Genomic DNA, 17,288 nt, shown 5'->3' on the forward strand with positions numbered 1-17,288 from the left:
CACACACACACACACACACACACACACATTTAAATGTAAATTCATAACATTTTCAGTTATGAAACAGGCTACTCCAATCACTGGCTTACATCCAGACTAAGTTGTTCATGAGTACTCCCAATTAAATTAGTGGGACAAGTTGACTTGAACTATTCATTTCAATGGGAGTACTCAGTGCTAATTTTCTGTAGCCTGCCAGTCAGGCTGAGGGGAAGGGTATGCTAAGCTTCAGCACAGAGCCAGCCAATCACTAGCAAAGAAGGAGGGTGTTCAACCGCCTCCGTCCTCAACAGGGACATCACTGAGGATGCAATGGCTGCAAGCTGCTGATCCTCAGATGGGGAACAAATAGCGCAGCCACAGCATGGGGAGGCAGGAGGGCTCCAAGTAGCCCCTGGGAGTCCTTAAAGCACCCCTAGGGTGTACCCACTATTGGGAATCCCTGTGATATTTAATTGCACCGTTGATTAGGCTGTATTATTAACTGTTCCCAGCCACCTAATGGCGCAGCAGGGAAATGACTTGATTAGCAAGCCAGAGGTTGCCGGTTCGAATCCCGGCAGGTATGTTCCCCAGACTGTGGGAAACACCTATATCAGGCAGCAGCAATAGAGGAAGATGCTGAAAGGCATCATCTCATACTGCGTGGGAGGAGGCAATAATCAACCCCTCCTGTATTCTACCAAAGACAACCAGAGAGTTCTGTGGTTGCCAGGAGTCGACACCGACTCGATGGCACACTTTACCTTTATTAACTGTACCCAAGAACTGAAGTGAGTTACAGATCTTGGGTGATCTGAAGCAAGCAGGTCAGAATAAGCCAAGATTGGTTGGTTCAGACAACATGAACAATCTCAGTTTATTTTAACCTAAATAAGAAATTATTTATTTATTAAATTTTATATCCCACTCTTCCTTCATACTTAAGTTTCTCCTCACAACAACCCTGTGAAGTAGGTTAGGCTGAGAGAGAAGTGACTGGCCCAGAGTCACCCAGCAAGTATCAGGGCTGAATGGAGATTTGAACTCGGGTCTCCCCAGTCCTAGTCCAGCACTCTAACCACTACACCACACTGGCTCTCCATGACACTTGCATGAGGATGGGAGGGAGAAGTGCACGATCCTGAACACCAGGGGCACTGTGCAGAGCTTGGCTTTATCTGAGATTCTGAGTGACATCTCAATCAGCCTATAAGAAATTCTGGTTTATTCTAAACTGAAGGTAAACATGCTCAAATCGCTCCCCTCACACACAAAGGAGGAGGGAAGAAGAGGGCTCAATTCTCCTCAGCTCTGCTCATGCACATAACACTGCTGGCTCAGCATTCCGTCTGCACATGGCCATTATGGAAGTCCTGGTAAGGTTCAGAGGAATCCCTGGGGTCTCCAGAGCACACTTGGAAGAGCACTGCTCTAAGTCAGAAATCCCTTGTTCATTTTGGCCACTGACGATACTATACCTGGCTGCCTCACTTTATCTAATTTAAATTTCAAGTTTTATGTTTTGAAATAGTGGGAAACAAGCATACGAAAATACACAATGAAATGGGGAGGGACCTCAAAAGAGAAGGTCGTGAAATTAAAGTTGTTGGTTTTTTAAAGTGTTGTAGTGGTTAGAAGAATGTTGGATTAGGACCAGAGAGACCCGGTTTAAAATCTGCACTCAGCCATGAAGCTCACAGGATGACCTTGGGGCCAAGGGTGTAGCTATAATTGAACAAGAGGGAAGGAGAGCTGGTCTTGTGGTAGCAAGCATGACCTGTCCCCTTAGCTAAGCAGGGTCTGCCCTGGTTGCATTTGAATGGGAGACTTGATGTGTGACCACTGTAAGATATTCCCCTCAGGGGATGGAGCCGCTCTGGAAAGAGCAGAAGCTTCCAAGTTCCCTGCCTGGCTTCTCCAAGATAGGGCTGAGAGAGATTCCTGCCTGCAACCTTGGAGAAGCTGCTGCCAGTCTGTGTTGACAATTCTGAGCTAGATGGACCTATGGTCTGACTCAGTATATGGCAGCTTCCTATGTTCCTAAGGAAATGTCTCTGGGCGCCTAAGAGAGAGGGGCCCACTAGCTGAGTGACAGCTTGCTCTCTGCCCTTCACCTCCTGCCTCTGGAGAAGGTGGGGGAGTGGGAGGACAGGGGCCCATCTTCACTTTTGTCTCTGGGCCCACACCAACCTTGCTACACCCCTGCTTGGGGCAGCAACTCTCTCCAACTTAATCTTCCTCACAGGGTTGTTGTGAAGATAAAATGGAAGAGAAAGAACTATGTACACTACTCTGAGCTCCTTGGAGGATAGGTGGAATAAAAATAAATAAGAAAATAACCAGATTTTGCAAATAGCTTGACATAACTGGCAAAGTATTATAACGAACTTGGACTGAAAAACTACAAACAGGGAAAAAAGAGAATCCAATTTTGACAGGTGGCATAATGTTGCAAATAACCTCAACTAGAAAAACAAACAAACCCCACCCCCTCACAATATTATAGGCAGCTGATTATCTAAGATGATTTTCTCAACAACATATATTGGATGTAACAGAATTACATCTGATTTTTGCAGCTGCTGTTGCAAACAGAGCCAGTTTGAGTGTGATTGAGTTACATTTGCCATTTAGCAAAATCTGTGTGTTGTTGGTTTTTTTTTTTTTTTCCCCAGCAAAGGCTCTATCAGCAATTCTTTCCAAAGAAAACAAAGTAGTAAGTAATGAGGGCAATTATCCAGCACATTGGAGCCACAAACAAGGATTGTCTCACCCTACCTGCCGGGGTCAGGACACAGCTTCCTCACACCAATAAGGGGGAACTCCAAGTGTAAAGTATTTTCTCTCTCACTAGGAACACTGGAAGAAAACCAACACCCCCTTCCAATCCTACTGGCCTCTACATGTAGCAAAATAAGGTGGTCGAATTCTGGAGTGACAGAATAGACTATATATCTCTTTAGATTTCTGGAAGGGGACGTCATTTTGAATGCTCCTCTGCATTAAAATAAAACTCCCTACAAGGAAAAAACTAGCATAGCAAGAAACAGGCAGGGCTCAAACCTCTCTCTCTGGTGTGCGTGGTGTTTGTTATGAGCAGGCAATTTGTTACATGAAGGAGCATTCAGAAGGGCATTCCCCACCTGCAGTCTAAAATGGTACAGTCCTCTCTGAGGATTCTAGCATCTCTCATTCGGCTGCATATGTGTAGCCCTGGATAGGGCTCCAGGATTTAGCAAGGGGCTGCTGTAATCTTGTTCACAGGTCATTTTTGTAGAATGGCATAGGCTGGCACTCAAGATGGACAAATGCAAAACCATGGTGAAGAAGCACAGTCTCCATTTGAGGGGAAAAACCATGTGGTGTAGAAAGGCGGTGGGGGGAGATGGAGGGGAGATAAGCCACAAGCATAGTGCAAGGAAACAGTGGCATCCCCATTCCCGAAACCTCTTTTTTTCCAAGCTGCTGCTTGATTTAATGCGCATGCTCACATTCAGAGGCAGATTAACGCATAGACAAGATAGTCACTTGCCCACGACGGCAAATTCTAAGAGGCGGCAAATTTTGTGGGGGTTGGGGACAAGTTACATCATTTAAAAAAAATTCAACTGCCACTGCACAGTGGCGATGGTAGCAGAAATGGGAGGCAGCCGGTGGGATGTGGGCACTCGCGGAGGCAGAGGCATATCTAGGGAAAATAGCGCCTAGGGCAAGCACTGAAATTGTGCCCCCTGTCCAAACATCTGACACCCATCTTTCAGATAACTTTACCATAATATCAGCTCAAAAATGCAAGTCAAGCTCGTTAATCTTTTAATATTTCAAAAACTATTTAGCAGTGGACGTAGCCAGACCAAAAAATGCTGGAAAACTACAAGTTTCAGTATGCTGGGGCTCATGAAATACCCAAATACTATGCGGAGGTGTACTTGGGAAACTAAACAGAAGTGCCTGTCTAATTCTCTACTATGCTTTGTAGCATCACTATTACATAAGTTTTAAAAATAAATGGAGAATTTGACTTTTCCCAGATACTCTGAAAATAATTAAAGGATATACAGAGTAAACTGTGTCACTGCTTGGAATATATTCTAGTATTTCAGGAAGACAGTTAAAATGAGAGAAAGAGAGCAAGAAACTCTCAGTGGGCCTTAATACTAAGGATTTCACACTGATTCAAAGACAAACTCACCATTAATAGCCATATTATTAAGACATCACATTTAACTCATTTATCACAAGAAGCAAAGTAAGAGCAAATGAATACAATCCTAGCTCATAAGCTTCAGCTTAGTATTCACAAGCCCTGATTCTCTGTACATAGTGCCAAACTGAATATGTGTACAGTGACACACACACACACACACACACATAATTACCTGTAGCCCCTTCGGGGGGCTTCCTAAGCACTGTGCGGGGGTGTCTGAAAGGTTCCCTCTGGCCTCTAGGGCCTCACAGGGACCATTTGAGCATATTCAGTGGCCATTTTTAAAAATATTTTTTTTTAAGGCAGCTGAAAACAAAATGTGCACCGCACATGCTCAAATGGCCTCTGTGAGGCCTGGCATGGCCTAGGGCCTCACAGAGGCCATTTGAGCATGTGCAGTGGACTTTTTGTTTTTGGTGGCCATTTTAAAAAAAATTCTTTTTAAATGGCGCCCCCCTTCAAGTGGCGCCCGGAGCATGTGCCCTGCCTGCCCTACCCTAGATACATCCCTGCACGGAGGTGACCCTTACCACAGCCACTTCCTCTGCCATTGTGTGAATTGTAGCACATGCATCTTCCTATCTCAATAGAACGTTTCCAGTACACTAATGCCCTTTCTGCATTTCATCTTTTGCTTCCTCCTCTTTTTCATTATCAGATGAGCAGCAAACAAGGGAGAAGGCAGCAGCAAAGAGGAGGTGGAAGAGGGGTGGTGGTGGTGGTGAGCAGTTCTCTGCACAGCCACCACTCAGCAGAGAGCTGCTTGGATGATGGGAGACAGAAGTGGGAGGTAGGCAAAGTGGCAGGTGGCATTCTGCTGCCACCTCACTAAATTTGCTGCCTGAGGCGGCTGCCTAACATCACTTCGTGGAAGGTCCAGCCCTGCAAGCACAGCTTTAAAAAAACCAAAGTGTTTTGTTTTTGTATGACCCAATTGATTGGCAGATGAAGCCAATAGTAGACCATCTCCCTGGCTCTGCAGAAAGCCTGAGAAAGAGAAAGCCCCATGATTAGCTGTCATGAATGCACCAGTGGTACCCCAACTGCATTTTAGCTTTTGCACAAAACCTCAGAGGCTGTGGGTTTGTGCATTCCTCCTCCCCTTTCCTGCTTGGAAGGCTGAAGCTGGAAATCTAAATACAGTTTCATGTGTTGTTAGGGTTAAATTCACCGCAGATCCACATGTTGTCAGCACTGGAACTGTGGCTAGTTTTAACTATGGTTTGTTCACAAACCAGGATCTAGAATCAGAGTTTGATCTTGATTTGTTTGAACACTCCACAGCCACAGTTCCCCAAGGATATAATACAGAGGATATTACGCAGCAGATAAAGGATATTACACAGAGCTGTGGTTAATTTAAAACTGAAAGCAAAAACTTTTGATCTCCTTTGGCAAATGGAAGCAGAGGAGCCTGTGGCTCTCCAGCGCTTATCCATATAGCAGAAATCAATTATTTCCCATTTCATCTGAACTAGGCTTTTGTTAGTTTTGCTGTAAGAGACTAACAGGCTATTCCTCTGGAACCATGTAAGAGTTAACAGGGAGAGAACCCAGCCTCTGAAGAATTAAAGAGAAAATAAAAGTATGCATTTACCTTTAAACATTTGCAAAACTGTTTGGGCATGCAATTTTGTGTGTGGAGAAGACCCCAGTTGCCCATAATGAATGATGTCACAGGAAATGGCCAGTAGGTGCTTGCGAGAATCACCTTCCGTGCTTGGAAGATGCAACATCCCCACAACATAAATCAGCTCTAAAGGAATATCTGCATACTGTATGTGAGGGAGAAGAAAGAAATGTGTAACAATTACACACCAAGCAAGTAGACAAAAGAAACCATGACTGTGCAACCGTGTCCAGTGTCTGCAAACATTATTGACCTGAATTTGTACATAATCTCAAGACTGGAGAGGATGTGAAACCCTCAACCCAAATGTTGTAAATGAAGTGGTCAAACAGCCCCCTACCCCACCCCTGCCTGCTGTGCTGTTGCCTAATTTGTCACAGTTCTCCGCAGGCTACATTATTTGCTTACAGGGGCGGGTGGTTTCTCTAAGCTTCCTTGGCAGCTGAGCTCTTAACAGGTGCTTTGCAAATAACCCCTGGGCTTCCTGGATCGGTGAGTTGCATCTACTCTCCACCTGGCAACAGGCAGAGGAAGAGGAGCTGCAGAAGAAGACCCCACAAACTTGCTTTGGGGGCAAAGAAAGGAGGGAACTGACACTTGACAACCAGCCTGTGGACTGAGAGTTGGATTTTGAAGTTCTCTCTCACCAGGAAAGGCAACTAACAGGTGAACTGAAAGAGGATACACACCCGGAACTCCGAAGCGAGAAGGTATGTGTGTGTGGGAAAAGTTAAGATGGGGAAATGAGTACTGTGGGAGCCAGGACTCCTGGGGATCATTTGGAGAAAGGATGTGTGAGGTCTAATGGTAAAAGCAGCTGTGGGGCAAAAAGGCAGGGTTCCCTAGCTGGTGTCTTGGCTGTGCAGGCAAAGGTTAAAAACCAGTGTTCTGAAATGCTGCAAGCAGGGGCAGAGTGAGTGGGCCAGTGGGGGCTATGACTCAGTCTCTTGGGATCTTTGAGAAGGGGGATTTGAGGCCTACATAGTTAAAGGGAGGGAGCTGGGTGAAGGAGCAGGCAGATGAAAGTGAGTCTAGTGATTAGTTGTAACAGAAGATGAGGATTGTGTACCTTTCATAGTTGGGTAGAACTGGGAACTTGTGGCATGAAATTCAGCTCCGGAATGCCCTCCCAGAATCGCTAAGCCATGCTCCATCACTTAGGGTTTTAAAAAAGATCTTAAAATGTATTTGTTTAGAGAGGCTTCTTAATGTGTTCTACAACAGTCTGAAGAGTTTTGATTGTTTTAATTGGGTCTTTAGTCTACCTTTTCTTGTCCTCCTTTAAAAAAAAAGTTCTATACTGTTTTTATTTTACTGTTGTGAGATGCCCCAAGCAGTACTGTACTGGAGGGGTGGACTATAAATATTTTAAATACAATAAATCTCCTGTGCAATTATAAAATACATGGGCCATGTCCTCTTACATATTAGGTGAAGGCTGTTTTGTGGGTTAGAGAGTCACCACCTTTAAAACACAACAGAACTGGAAACACTCTTGTGCCTTTAACACTTGGCCTATCACTGTATCTTGGACCTATCACAGGCTTTCAAAAGCACAACTGTGTAAGTGTGCAGCGGCTAAAGTTTTGGACTTAAATTGAGGAAATCTAAATTCCTGCTCCGCTACAAAGCTTACTGAGTAATCTTGGGTATTTTCTCTCAATCTGTCCTACCTCACAGGATTTTTGTGATATCCATATATCCCTGAGGTCCTTGGAAGAAGGGTGAGATTTTTAAAAAAGACAACTAAACATAAATTCTAAATGGGAAGTAGGCTCCAATCTGTGTTCCTTGGAAAAGCATGGGTAGAAGTGGGTCAAGGCTCAGATCGTTCTAATATTAACTTATGAATAAATGGGTATCCCGATTTCTAGGCCCTTTCACTGCTGCAATCCTTCCCCTCCTAGAGGACCCAGGAACCCTTGCCTCTTTTGTCTAAGCCACTCCCCCTGATTTCTCTACTGCCCTATAACTCAGTCATAAAGGCAGGCTTATAAACAAACACACCTTAGTGTAATCTTACCTGCAACTACCTCTGGCATTCGGTGTACCCAGCCAGCTGGGGTGGAAGAGGTATTGAGCAGGACTGGCCGTTTCTCAAGGAAGTACATCATGATCTTCTGAAGTACTGTTTCTTTTAACGTGGTGATTCTCTTTATTTAGCAGGGGGAGAGTAACTGGTCCTATCCACCCCCAGCACAGTACCTCCAGTGACTGTTGCTGGTGTCTATCTTATGTTTCATTTTAGATTGTGAGCCCTTTGGGGACAGAGATCCATCTTATTTATTTATTCTTTCTCTGTGTAAACCGCCCTGAGCCATTTTTGGAAGGGCAGTATAGAAATCGAATGAATGAATGCCAGTCCTTTTTCAGTGGAATTGCCCTCTTTTATCCCTTCACTTCTTAACAGAGCATACACAGGTTTCCAAACCACCAACTTCCAGTATTTTCTACATTCCACCTCCATCTCTCTTTTAAAAATAGATTTATAGTAATTTCCTTTTATTTGTAATAAAACGCAAATTGCAACTCCAGCCTGGCCAGTGTGGGCAAAGTGCCCTGACGTCTTTTCAGGGCTCCTCTACCTTTAAAGTAAATACAGTATTTCTTCTTTGCAGGATTAGCTCATTTTATTGTTTCTGTTGCTCCTGGCCAGGCAGAGGATTAGTGAATAATTATCCCTTGGACAGTGTCTCTGTACATTGCCCCATGTCTGTTTCTGTTCCCATGGTCATAATGGTGAGAGTTCTTAATTACTGACTCCCTCTAATTTTTTTTTTATTTTTTAAACAGGAAAATAGCTTAGCTAAATTCCACCAGTTCATCAGTCAAAAGAGGGAGGATGGAATCCTGGTGGCTGTATAACAGCTGATTGGCTGAGAAGAGTGGACCATCTCAGGTTGTTCTTTGGATAAATGGAGAAAAGATTCCAGAATGTTGATTGTCCCATCAGGGAGAATGCACTGAAGATGCCTATCGGCTAAGAACAGAGAGCTGTTCCACTGGTTGATTGGTCCCTGATGGAGATACATTATTGTACTGGCTGATTGGAAAGTGTGGTTTTTGTTTTCTGTCATTCATTGGCCCAGTCCAAAGCATCTATTCTAGCTGCCAATTGGCTGTCATCAGCCCCAAACTGGCAATTCTTTGGAGCAACCCAGAAAGCCTATGTGTGTGTGGTGTTTTGTTTTTGTTTTTTAACTTTTAGCCAAGAGCTGTTTTGTTTTTACTTTTAGCAACTATTAATTAATTTATTGGGATAAAAAGTCTGGAGACATTCTCCAATTGTTTGTTCACTGAAAAGAACAAATATCCCAGCAGTTAATAAGTTCAGAATATTCTAGCCACTGATTGGCTGAGGATAATTTCTGGCTCTGGGCCAAAAAAGGATACTTCTCAACAGGCACTGGTTGGTCCTAAGGAATAAATTGATTGCAAATCTTTGCTTCTCTTGGAGATGTTTTTGCTTGTGAGTACTGTTTTCCTCAAGTGAAGAAAAGTGTCTGGAAATGAAGCAGTAAGACTGATTTTTCTGGACAAACCACTTAATGTTTTGATCTTGAGGAATTTTAAAAGGATTGTTCTCAGAAGCTGGAAACCATATTTTTTTGCCATAGACGGATTGGCAAAAAAAATCTGGAAAGAAGCCACTCTTCTCATGATGTTACCGGCAAAATGAGATCATAATTGTGTTGGCTGCTGTACTGTTGCATAGACCTCCTAGTTAACCTAGGGAATTTATGCCCCTTTCTAACCACTGGGTGCCTCTCCCCATTTAAAGAACTCAAGTGTTCTTATTTCTGCTGCTAACTGTCCAGATCTCTCTGCCATCCAAGTGTAGGAGCTTGCTGGCTTCCAATCCACTCAACTCATTGGGTTTTAAGCTAACAAGAACTCACTCAAAAAGAATCTGGGTGTTTTCCCTTCCTGCTCTGCTAATCAAACACTTCCAATCTTATTCTGCATCTAAAGAAGTCAGAGTCCATCTGTATACAGGGAGTGATAGCCCAATTACAAATTTATGATAGCCTTTTCCATAAGTTCTAGGCCAGGTGGATTTTCAATATCTCATTTAGTGGAGTAGAAGAGAAGCTATATGCAAATACTAGTTCTAACAGATAGACCTAGAAGCAGGTGACTTCCTATTCAATGTTGACAAAGGGCTACAACAAAGTTCATGGTTAGATTTGAATTAGGACTTGAGATCATGTTAGAGGAATAGGTGATCAACCCTGTACTCACTAGTTCTAGCACTGGTAGAGCGAAGAGCTTCTAGTATTTGTTTTGGGTGACGTGTTGGTATCTTAGATTAGCTGCCCCCAGTATATCCTTTGGGCTGTGGTTATTAAGAACAAATGCTGTGGAAAAAGGATGACACAGCTGGATACCTTACTGGTGTAGATGTGCAAAAGGTTACAAAGCTGGTTCCATATTAGAATATGGGTTATGAAGTGATTCATTGGCTCTAACCTATTCATAAAACTGAGTTTGGGGTCTAGGGGGGTTGAGTCTATTTTGGCACTGAAAGAGGAAGCCATCTGCCTAAGGATTCCCGTACTCTTTGCTTAGGATTGCAATTAGGATAGAGTTAAGGGTGTTATGAACTGAGATGTCAACATGAGACTATTTGGATTAAGAGAAGAGGCTGTGCATTGTATCTCTTCCCTGTATTCAACACAAGAGTGATTCCTAAGGTGCTCCAGTGTGTCATAAGATATGGTTTGGGAGGAGGGTCTCAGATGGTCGATGAAGGGTTGAATTAATGTGAAAGCTAAGGATTATGGTTAAGGCATAGGTGTAAGGTGATAGAGACATCTGGGAACTCTTCTACCACAACCTTGAGGGTTACTCATCTTGGCCTTTGTGGTTGTCCTATGGATATTGTAGTTTTTATCTGCAGCAATTCACAGGTGATAATGCTTATCTCCATGCCCTGAAAAGCTTTCCTGGCAGATTTATGCATATCAAACCTTTGTGAAAGGGAGAAGAATAGGCCAGGGACATTTGATTTTTTCCTGACCAACTGACAATCTTTGGAATCAAAGTGAAAGGTTTGGAAAGGGATATAGGGGGAAATACATTAAAACCTGTTTCTCCTATGACAAGTTAGTTAAGGAAGATCTAGAGAGGGCAAAGATCTACATTAAGGTATTGGAGAAAGCCTTTCAGTTTAAGGATGCAAGATCTCAATTTAGATCTTTAGCAGAATCCCATGCCCTTTCCCAAAGGCCATGGCCAACTCCCAGGTCCTATGCCTGGAGAGTGAAGAGCCCTATGTTAAAGTAACGGAATCAAACCCTGAATTTTATTATTCTGAGGGTCAACGACTAGCCCTTGAAACTCTACTTGTTGAAGGTGAGGAGGGCTTCAAGAAATGCCTTGCCCAGGAAAAGCTCCGGCACTTTCTTTCGGATGTAGAGCTGCAAGAACTGAAGACAGCAGCAACTGCAGAGGATTCTCGGGCTCTCCAGCCTGGCGGAGCAGGGATCTGCAGCCATGGTGACCAAGGATCCAGTCTCAGCTATTGGCCTGGACGATCGGATGAGCCCACTCCGGATCTAGAACTAGGTTGGCCAAATAATGGAGCCTGGAAAGGGATTACTCGGGCTGAGGTGTATACCCATCCGCCAGGAGAAGGAGCACCGCATATCAAGGAGTTGGTGCGCAGATGTATTCAGCAGGCTACCAAGGTACGGAAGAGAATGGAAGTTCTGGGTCTTAAATAAAGCATGTTCCTAGTCTTCATGGAAGTGGAGGGGAGAATGGAAAATATGTCGGTAGTTTTAAAGAAACCCAGTGAAAGGGGCAAGTGTAATGAATTACAAAAATTGGGACATTTCCAGTGTTGTACCTCACAACACTTATCTTCACACTGCCGCCCCCCTCCATTATGAGTGTGTTTGTGTTCCCCCTTGGCTAAGTAAGTGGAAGTAAGTTCAGAACATCTTTACTCAGGTGAATTTCCTGTGCAAGAGAAAGGACCAGAAATGTATGGTATGTTTATTATCTTTCTTTATATATATTTCTCTAAGGCATACCCATCGCGAATCCCATGTGTGGCAGCTCTCGTGAGAGTTCGCGAGCAGCTGCCTGGATAGCGATGGGGATGGGGGAGAAAATGGTGGTGGAAGTCAGCTGGCCAGCAGGCAAAGAAAATGGCGGCAGTGAGGGCGGGAGGTACAGTAGGTAGGTAAGAAGATGGCAGTGGGCAGGCAGGGGAAGAAGATGGATGGCGGGGGGAGAAGAAGGCAGCAAGTGGGCGGGCAAAAAAGTGGGGGTGGGGGGAGAAAGTGGCAGTGGGCGAACTAGAGGCGCAGATGCTCTGTACCCAGCCCAGCTGGTAATAATTATTTATTTTAAAATGTACAGGGTGATATGGATGCAGAAGCAAGCATACAGGCAGTCCCATCCCGGATTCATAGAAGGGTAGGAATTAACCTGCCTACCCTTCAAGCTTGCATACTGTCTCCTATTCCTCCTTTGTGCACCAAAGGAGATTCAAAGCTTTGAAACTTGGGGAACTGCAGTTTGTGCTAACCATGGTTTATTAAAATAAGGCAACATCGAATTGCGGTTGGGCTGTAATAAGGAAGGGTGGTTATTCAAAAGTGAAAGTAGAAGGCTTTGTATCTTCTCTGACTCATGAAACTCATTTTTGGAAGGGCAGTATAGAAATCGAATGAATGAATGAATGAATAAGAGGAGGAGGAAGGCAAGCTCATTCATGTTTATCTAAACCAGGGGTGGCCAACCTGAGGCTCTTCAGCTGTTTTTGGACTACAACTCTCATCCTACCCAACCACAATTTACTCCAACTAAGGATAATAGGAGCTGTAGTCCAAAAGACAGCAATGAATTCACCACTAAGAGACCTTAAAGGCCAAGTTGAAGACAGATCATCCTGGAGAGAATCTATCTATGAGGTCACTAAGAGTGACACCGACTTGGTGGCACTTAATCAATCAAGTCCAAAAACAGTTGGAGAGCCTCAGGTTGGCCACCCCAGATATAAACCAACTCCTCACTCTAGATAGAATAGTTTGTGTCCTCTCCTGTACAAATCAGGGCTATCTCTCAATATAAGAAATCTTATTCAATTTTGATCACACAATCAAATGAGTTTTAATAAATTGCACTATAATCAAGCAATCAACAGATTAAATCTGCATCCATCTACATGTGTCTAAAACAATACTTTTGGGGAAAATAATCCTCTTTGCTTTTAGATCAGGGGTGGACAAACTTGGCCCTCTAGCTGTTTTTGGGCTACAACTTCCAACATCCCCAGTCACAACAAATTGTGGCTGGGGTTGTTGGGAGTTGTGGTCTGAAAACTGGTGACTGTGTATGTTGCAGCAGGCAGCATCACAGAAGAGGCATTCCTTCCTGTATGAAAGTGGGAATGCCTCTCTTGAGATGATGCCCACCATATGCAGTTTTCATGGGCTCATATGGAAAGGCTGACATAACCGAGCAAGGATGCACCAGTGCAATGAAAGAGCAGACTAACAGAACTTTCTAACTAACTACATCAGTGCAGCAGGAAGCAGCAGTTTCTGATGCCCTCCTCTTCCACAAGAAGACCTCTGGGACACCTGAAAATATGTCCCCAAGGACCCCGAGACAGCCCTCAGAGATGTATTTTGGGGTGGCAAAGAGGGCTTCCTGAGGAAGGTGAGAGCATAAAAAATAGCTGCTTCCTTATGTCAGTCAATATACTTAATGTGTTGCCTGATTAATTGGAGATTAATTTAGTCAATTTAAAAGGTTTTTAATCAATTAAAGGTTGCAGCTGTAATAGAAATCGGTGCAACATGCATTCTGGAGATATAGAGCAGCCAATATCTTAGTTATGCAAAACTGTCTGTTACCCAATAACAGAGCAGCATAACTTGCAAGAAGTCTCAACCTTCCTGACCCAGTTAACAACCAAAAGGTAGATTGGAAGGAAATAATAATAGTAAACAAACAAGCAGAAAAGGCTGGAACCAAAGCCAAACACATGTTCTTAGCCAAAATGAAAGAGGCAAATCAGGTAAATAATAAATATGTGATTTGCTTTATGCAAATCAAGTAAATGTAAGCACATGTCTGATTTGCCAAATACCACCAGCTGAACTTGGCTTTCCTGATTGTTGAAATGAGAATATTTTGTTTTAAAAGCAAGACTTCCGGTCCTCTGCCTATATACCTCACAAACCCAACCGTATATTCTCCAGGTCATTGCTATAGTCATGGATATTTTCACGGATCCCGACATCCTCTTGGATCTGTACGATGCTGCAGTCAGGCGCAGAGTGCCCGTCTACATCATCCTCACCAGACAGCATCTTGCCTCCTTCCTCTCCATGGCTGAGAAAACTTGCCTTAACGTCCGCTACACAGAGGTGAATGGGGAGGGGTTTCTGTTCTAAGCAGAGGCTTTTGCCCTGGAAGCAGCTGCAGCTCAGCACTGGATGCACTCCATTGACTCTCGCCTGGCCTCCTTTGCTGATACAGTAGGAACAGGATTTTGTCTATAGTGGCTTTGGCATGAGCTCCTCTGAGGACTGAGGTGCATCAGAACCACTTTCTTAACATTTTAAGGGCTGGTTCACACAGTCAAAGCAATGTTAGTTTAACATGTAACCGTTTAAAAACAGTTTGGAAACTGCAGTTGGTCCAAAATAGGGCCACAAAATTATTAGCTGGGACTGGGTGTTTTGAACATATCATGCCTGTGCTTCATCAGTTTGCACTGAACATAAGAACAGCCTTGCTGGATCAGGCTCAAGGCATATCTAGTCCAGCATCCTGTTTCACACAGTGGCCCACCAGATGCCTCTGAGAAGCCCACAGGCAAGAGGTGAGGGCATGCCCTCTCTCTTGCTGTTGCTCCCCTGCAATTGCTATTTAGAGGCATCTTTTACCTCTGAAGCTGGAGATGGTCTATAGCCCCCAGGCTAGTAGCCATTGATAGAACTATCCTCCATGAATTTGTCTAAGCTCCTTTTAAAGCCACCCAAGCTAGTGACCATCACCATATTCCGTGGCAGAGAATTCCATAGAGTAATTATGTGCTGTGTGAAAAAGTGCTTCCTTTTGTTGTTCTTACATTTCCTGGCTTTCATTTTCAAAGAATGGCTCCAGGTTCTAGTGTTGTGAGAGAGGGAGAAAAATTTCTCTCTGTCCACTCTTTCTACTCCATGCATGATTTTATAGACCTCTATCATGTCACCCCGCAGTCGTCTTTTTTCTAAACTAAAAAGCCCCAGATGCTGTAGCCTTGCCTGATATGGAAGGTGCTCCAGGCCCCTGATCATCTTGGTTGCCCTCTTCTGCACCTTTTCCAGTTCTACAATGTCCTTCTTAAGATATGGTGACTGGAACTGAACAAAGTAATCCAGGTGTGGCCACACCACAGATTTGTATAAGGGCATTATCATATTAGCATTTTTATTTCCAATTCCTTTCCTAATGATCCCTAGCATGGAATATGCCTATTTCACCACACACTGCACACTGAGTTGACACTTTAAATGAGCTGTGCACCACTGACTCCCACTTCGTTTCCATTCCAATTTCAAGTGCTGTTTTTAACCTTTAAAGCCCTAAATGGCTTGGGACCAAGTTACCTGAAAGAGCACCTTACTCCATTTGTCCCTGATCCTCTTTGGAGGCCAAAGATCCTCTTTGGTGGCCCTGCTGCAACTGCCCCTGGCAAATGAGGTGAGGCAGGTGGCAACGAGGGAAAGAGTCTTTTTAGTGGTGCTACCCTGTTTATGGAATACCGTATTATCCAAATCAAAGATGACTCTCAATTTAAGATGAGAAGGAATTTAATATTTCCTTTAAAAAGTAGAAATTAAATACAGGTTATACTTGCATTTACTCAAAAGGAACAGGACTCTGAATTTAAGACAATCTGATTTCTAATATTAAGAAACTTGAGGAAAAACCTAGACTTGGATTCAGGTAAATCAAGTAGCTCCCTCAGTGAGGATCGTCTGGCACCATCATCCCAAGTTCAGACCCTGGTGGCTTCTGTTAAAAGAGGCCATGAAGAGTCACTGCCAGCCAGAGTAGACTAGGAGGCTATTCTCACGATGGGGGGAAACGGGGCTAAAGAAGCCCAGCCCGGTTTCCCCCCATCGTGAGAACCAGCGGGCTTGCGGGTGAGTCCGGTGGTTCTCTGGCGGCTAGCCTGCTGAAGTAGCCCTCCCCTTAGCCCAGGTTAGCGGAGCGAGTGCTCCGCTAACCCGGGTTTTCTGATCATGTGCTGCCACAGTGCGGCTCTGTGCTATGGCGACACATGAGGAGACCCCTGCCGGGAGGCTGCAAACAACCTCCCAGGTTCGGAGGTCTCTCCAGGATGCCCTGTGCGCTCGCATGGGGCATCCTGGAACTTCCAGGGGCCACTCGGCCCCCAATCCCCACAGCCCCCGCCGGCTCCGTGACGGAGCCAGCAGTCGTGTGGGTGACCGATCTGGCCGCCCAGGGCTGCCTTTGGATCATCTGTGGGGAGACCCGCTCTCCCCGCAGAACCTCCTCCAGCACTTCACACCAATCGTGTAAAGCGCCTAGGTATTGGGCTAGAGAGATGGTCTACTCCAGTATCAAGCCGCCTCAGATAGAAACACTGTCCCCTGTCCCAGGTGTTGTGGCTGCTATTTAGTTAAAATATGATATGCAGGGGATGGGGCCATAGCTCAGTAGTAGAGCATCTGCTCGCATGCAGGAGGTCCCCGGTTCAATTCCTGGCACTTGCAGGTAGGGCAGGGAAAGACTTTTGCCTGGAACCTTGGAGAGCCTCTTCCAGTCAGTGTACACCAGGGGTTCCCAATCTGTGGTACATCAGATGTTGCTGAACTACAACTTCCATCATCTCCAGCCACAATAGTCAGCCACTAGAACATAGGAAGCTCCTTTATGCTTTATACTTTGTTAGTCAGGACATCAGCCAGAGCTGAATTAAATGTGTCATACAGGCTGGGTTCACACGATCACGAGGATTAGCAAGCCTCATGGCGCTGATTGTGTGAACCCAGAATTTCAGGGCAGTTCTGGTCAAACTGCTTGAATCCTGGTTATTTGTCCCTGTTAAATGCTTGTTTGATCAGTATTGCCCTGGAATTCTGGGTTCACACGATCATTTCCACTGGGCTCACTAATCCTGATCAACCTTTTATCTGGGATCTTGTGATTGTGTTAACCCTGATCAACTTTTTATCCAGGGTCTTTGTGATTGTGTTAGCCCAGCATAGAAATTCTCAGCAGGGGCATAAACTTTGTGGGTGGGGCTCAAGTCCCCTCTGAAATTTCCCCCACTGGCTGCCAGGTAGCATGAGCAAGCTCTCGGGCTCAAGTTCATCAGTCATTTGAACAACACAGTCAGTCCTGTGTTGTCTTTGTAGCTCAGCAAGTTCTTAGGAGGCACAGCTGCCTCTCAGGGCCCTCTCACTCTATAATTCTCTGATTAGAAGTAGTATG

General features: G+C 44.6%; 2 protein-coding genes across 5 annotated transcripts in view; one reads left to right on the forward strand and one right to left on the reverse strand.

Annotated features, from left to right (window-relative positions):
- The window catches only part of SHISA7 (shisa family member 7), a 110,881-nt gene that overhangs the window by 80,632 nt on the left and 12,961 nt on the right, over nt 1-17,288 (reverse strand). The gene's annotated exons all lie outside the window — the stretch shown is intronic.
- FAM83E (family with sequence similarity 83 member E) overlaps nt 6,248-17,288 on the forward strand; it is a 37,785-nt gene continuing 26,744 nt past the window's right edge. Inside the window, exons 1-4 of one of the 3 annotated variants that reach the window (XM_053266437.1) lie at nt 6,248-6,529; nt 8,613-11,509; nt 12,189-12,245; nt 14,039-14,206. In XM_053266437.1, coding sequence (XP_053122412.1) covers nt 11,051-11,509; nt 12,189-12,245; nt 14,039-14,206 — 684 coding nt within the window. In that variant the 5' untranslated portion in view covers nt 6,248-6,529; nt 8,613-11,050. Of the gene's footprint in view, nt 6,530-7,900; nt 7,945-8,612; nt 11,510-12,188; nt 12,246-14,038; nt 14,207-17,288 lie in introns of those variants that run through there. The other 2 variants (XM_053266438.1, XM_053266439.1) reach the window with 2 other exon arrangements.

This window comes from Hemicordylus capensis, chromosome 6 (genome assembly GCF_027244095.1).
Source record: "Hemicordylus capensis ecotype Gifberg chromosome 6, rHemCap1.1.pri, whole genome shotgun sequence".
Taxonomy (NCBI): domain Eukaryota; kingdom Metazoa; phylum Chordata; class Lepidosauria; order Squamata; family Cordylidae; genus Hemicordylus; species Hemicordylus capensis.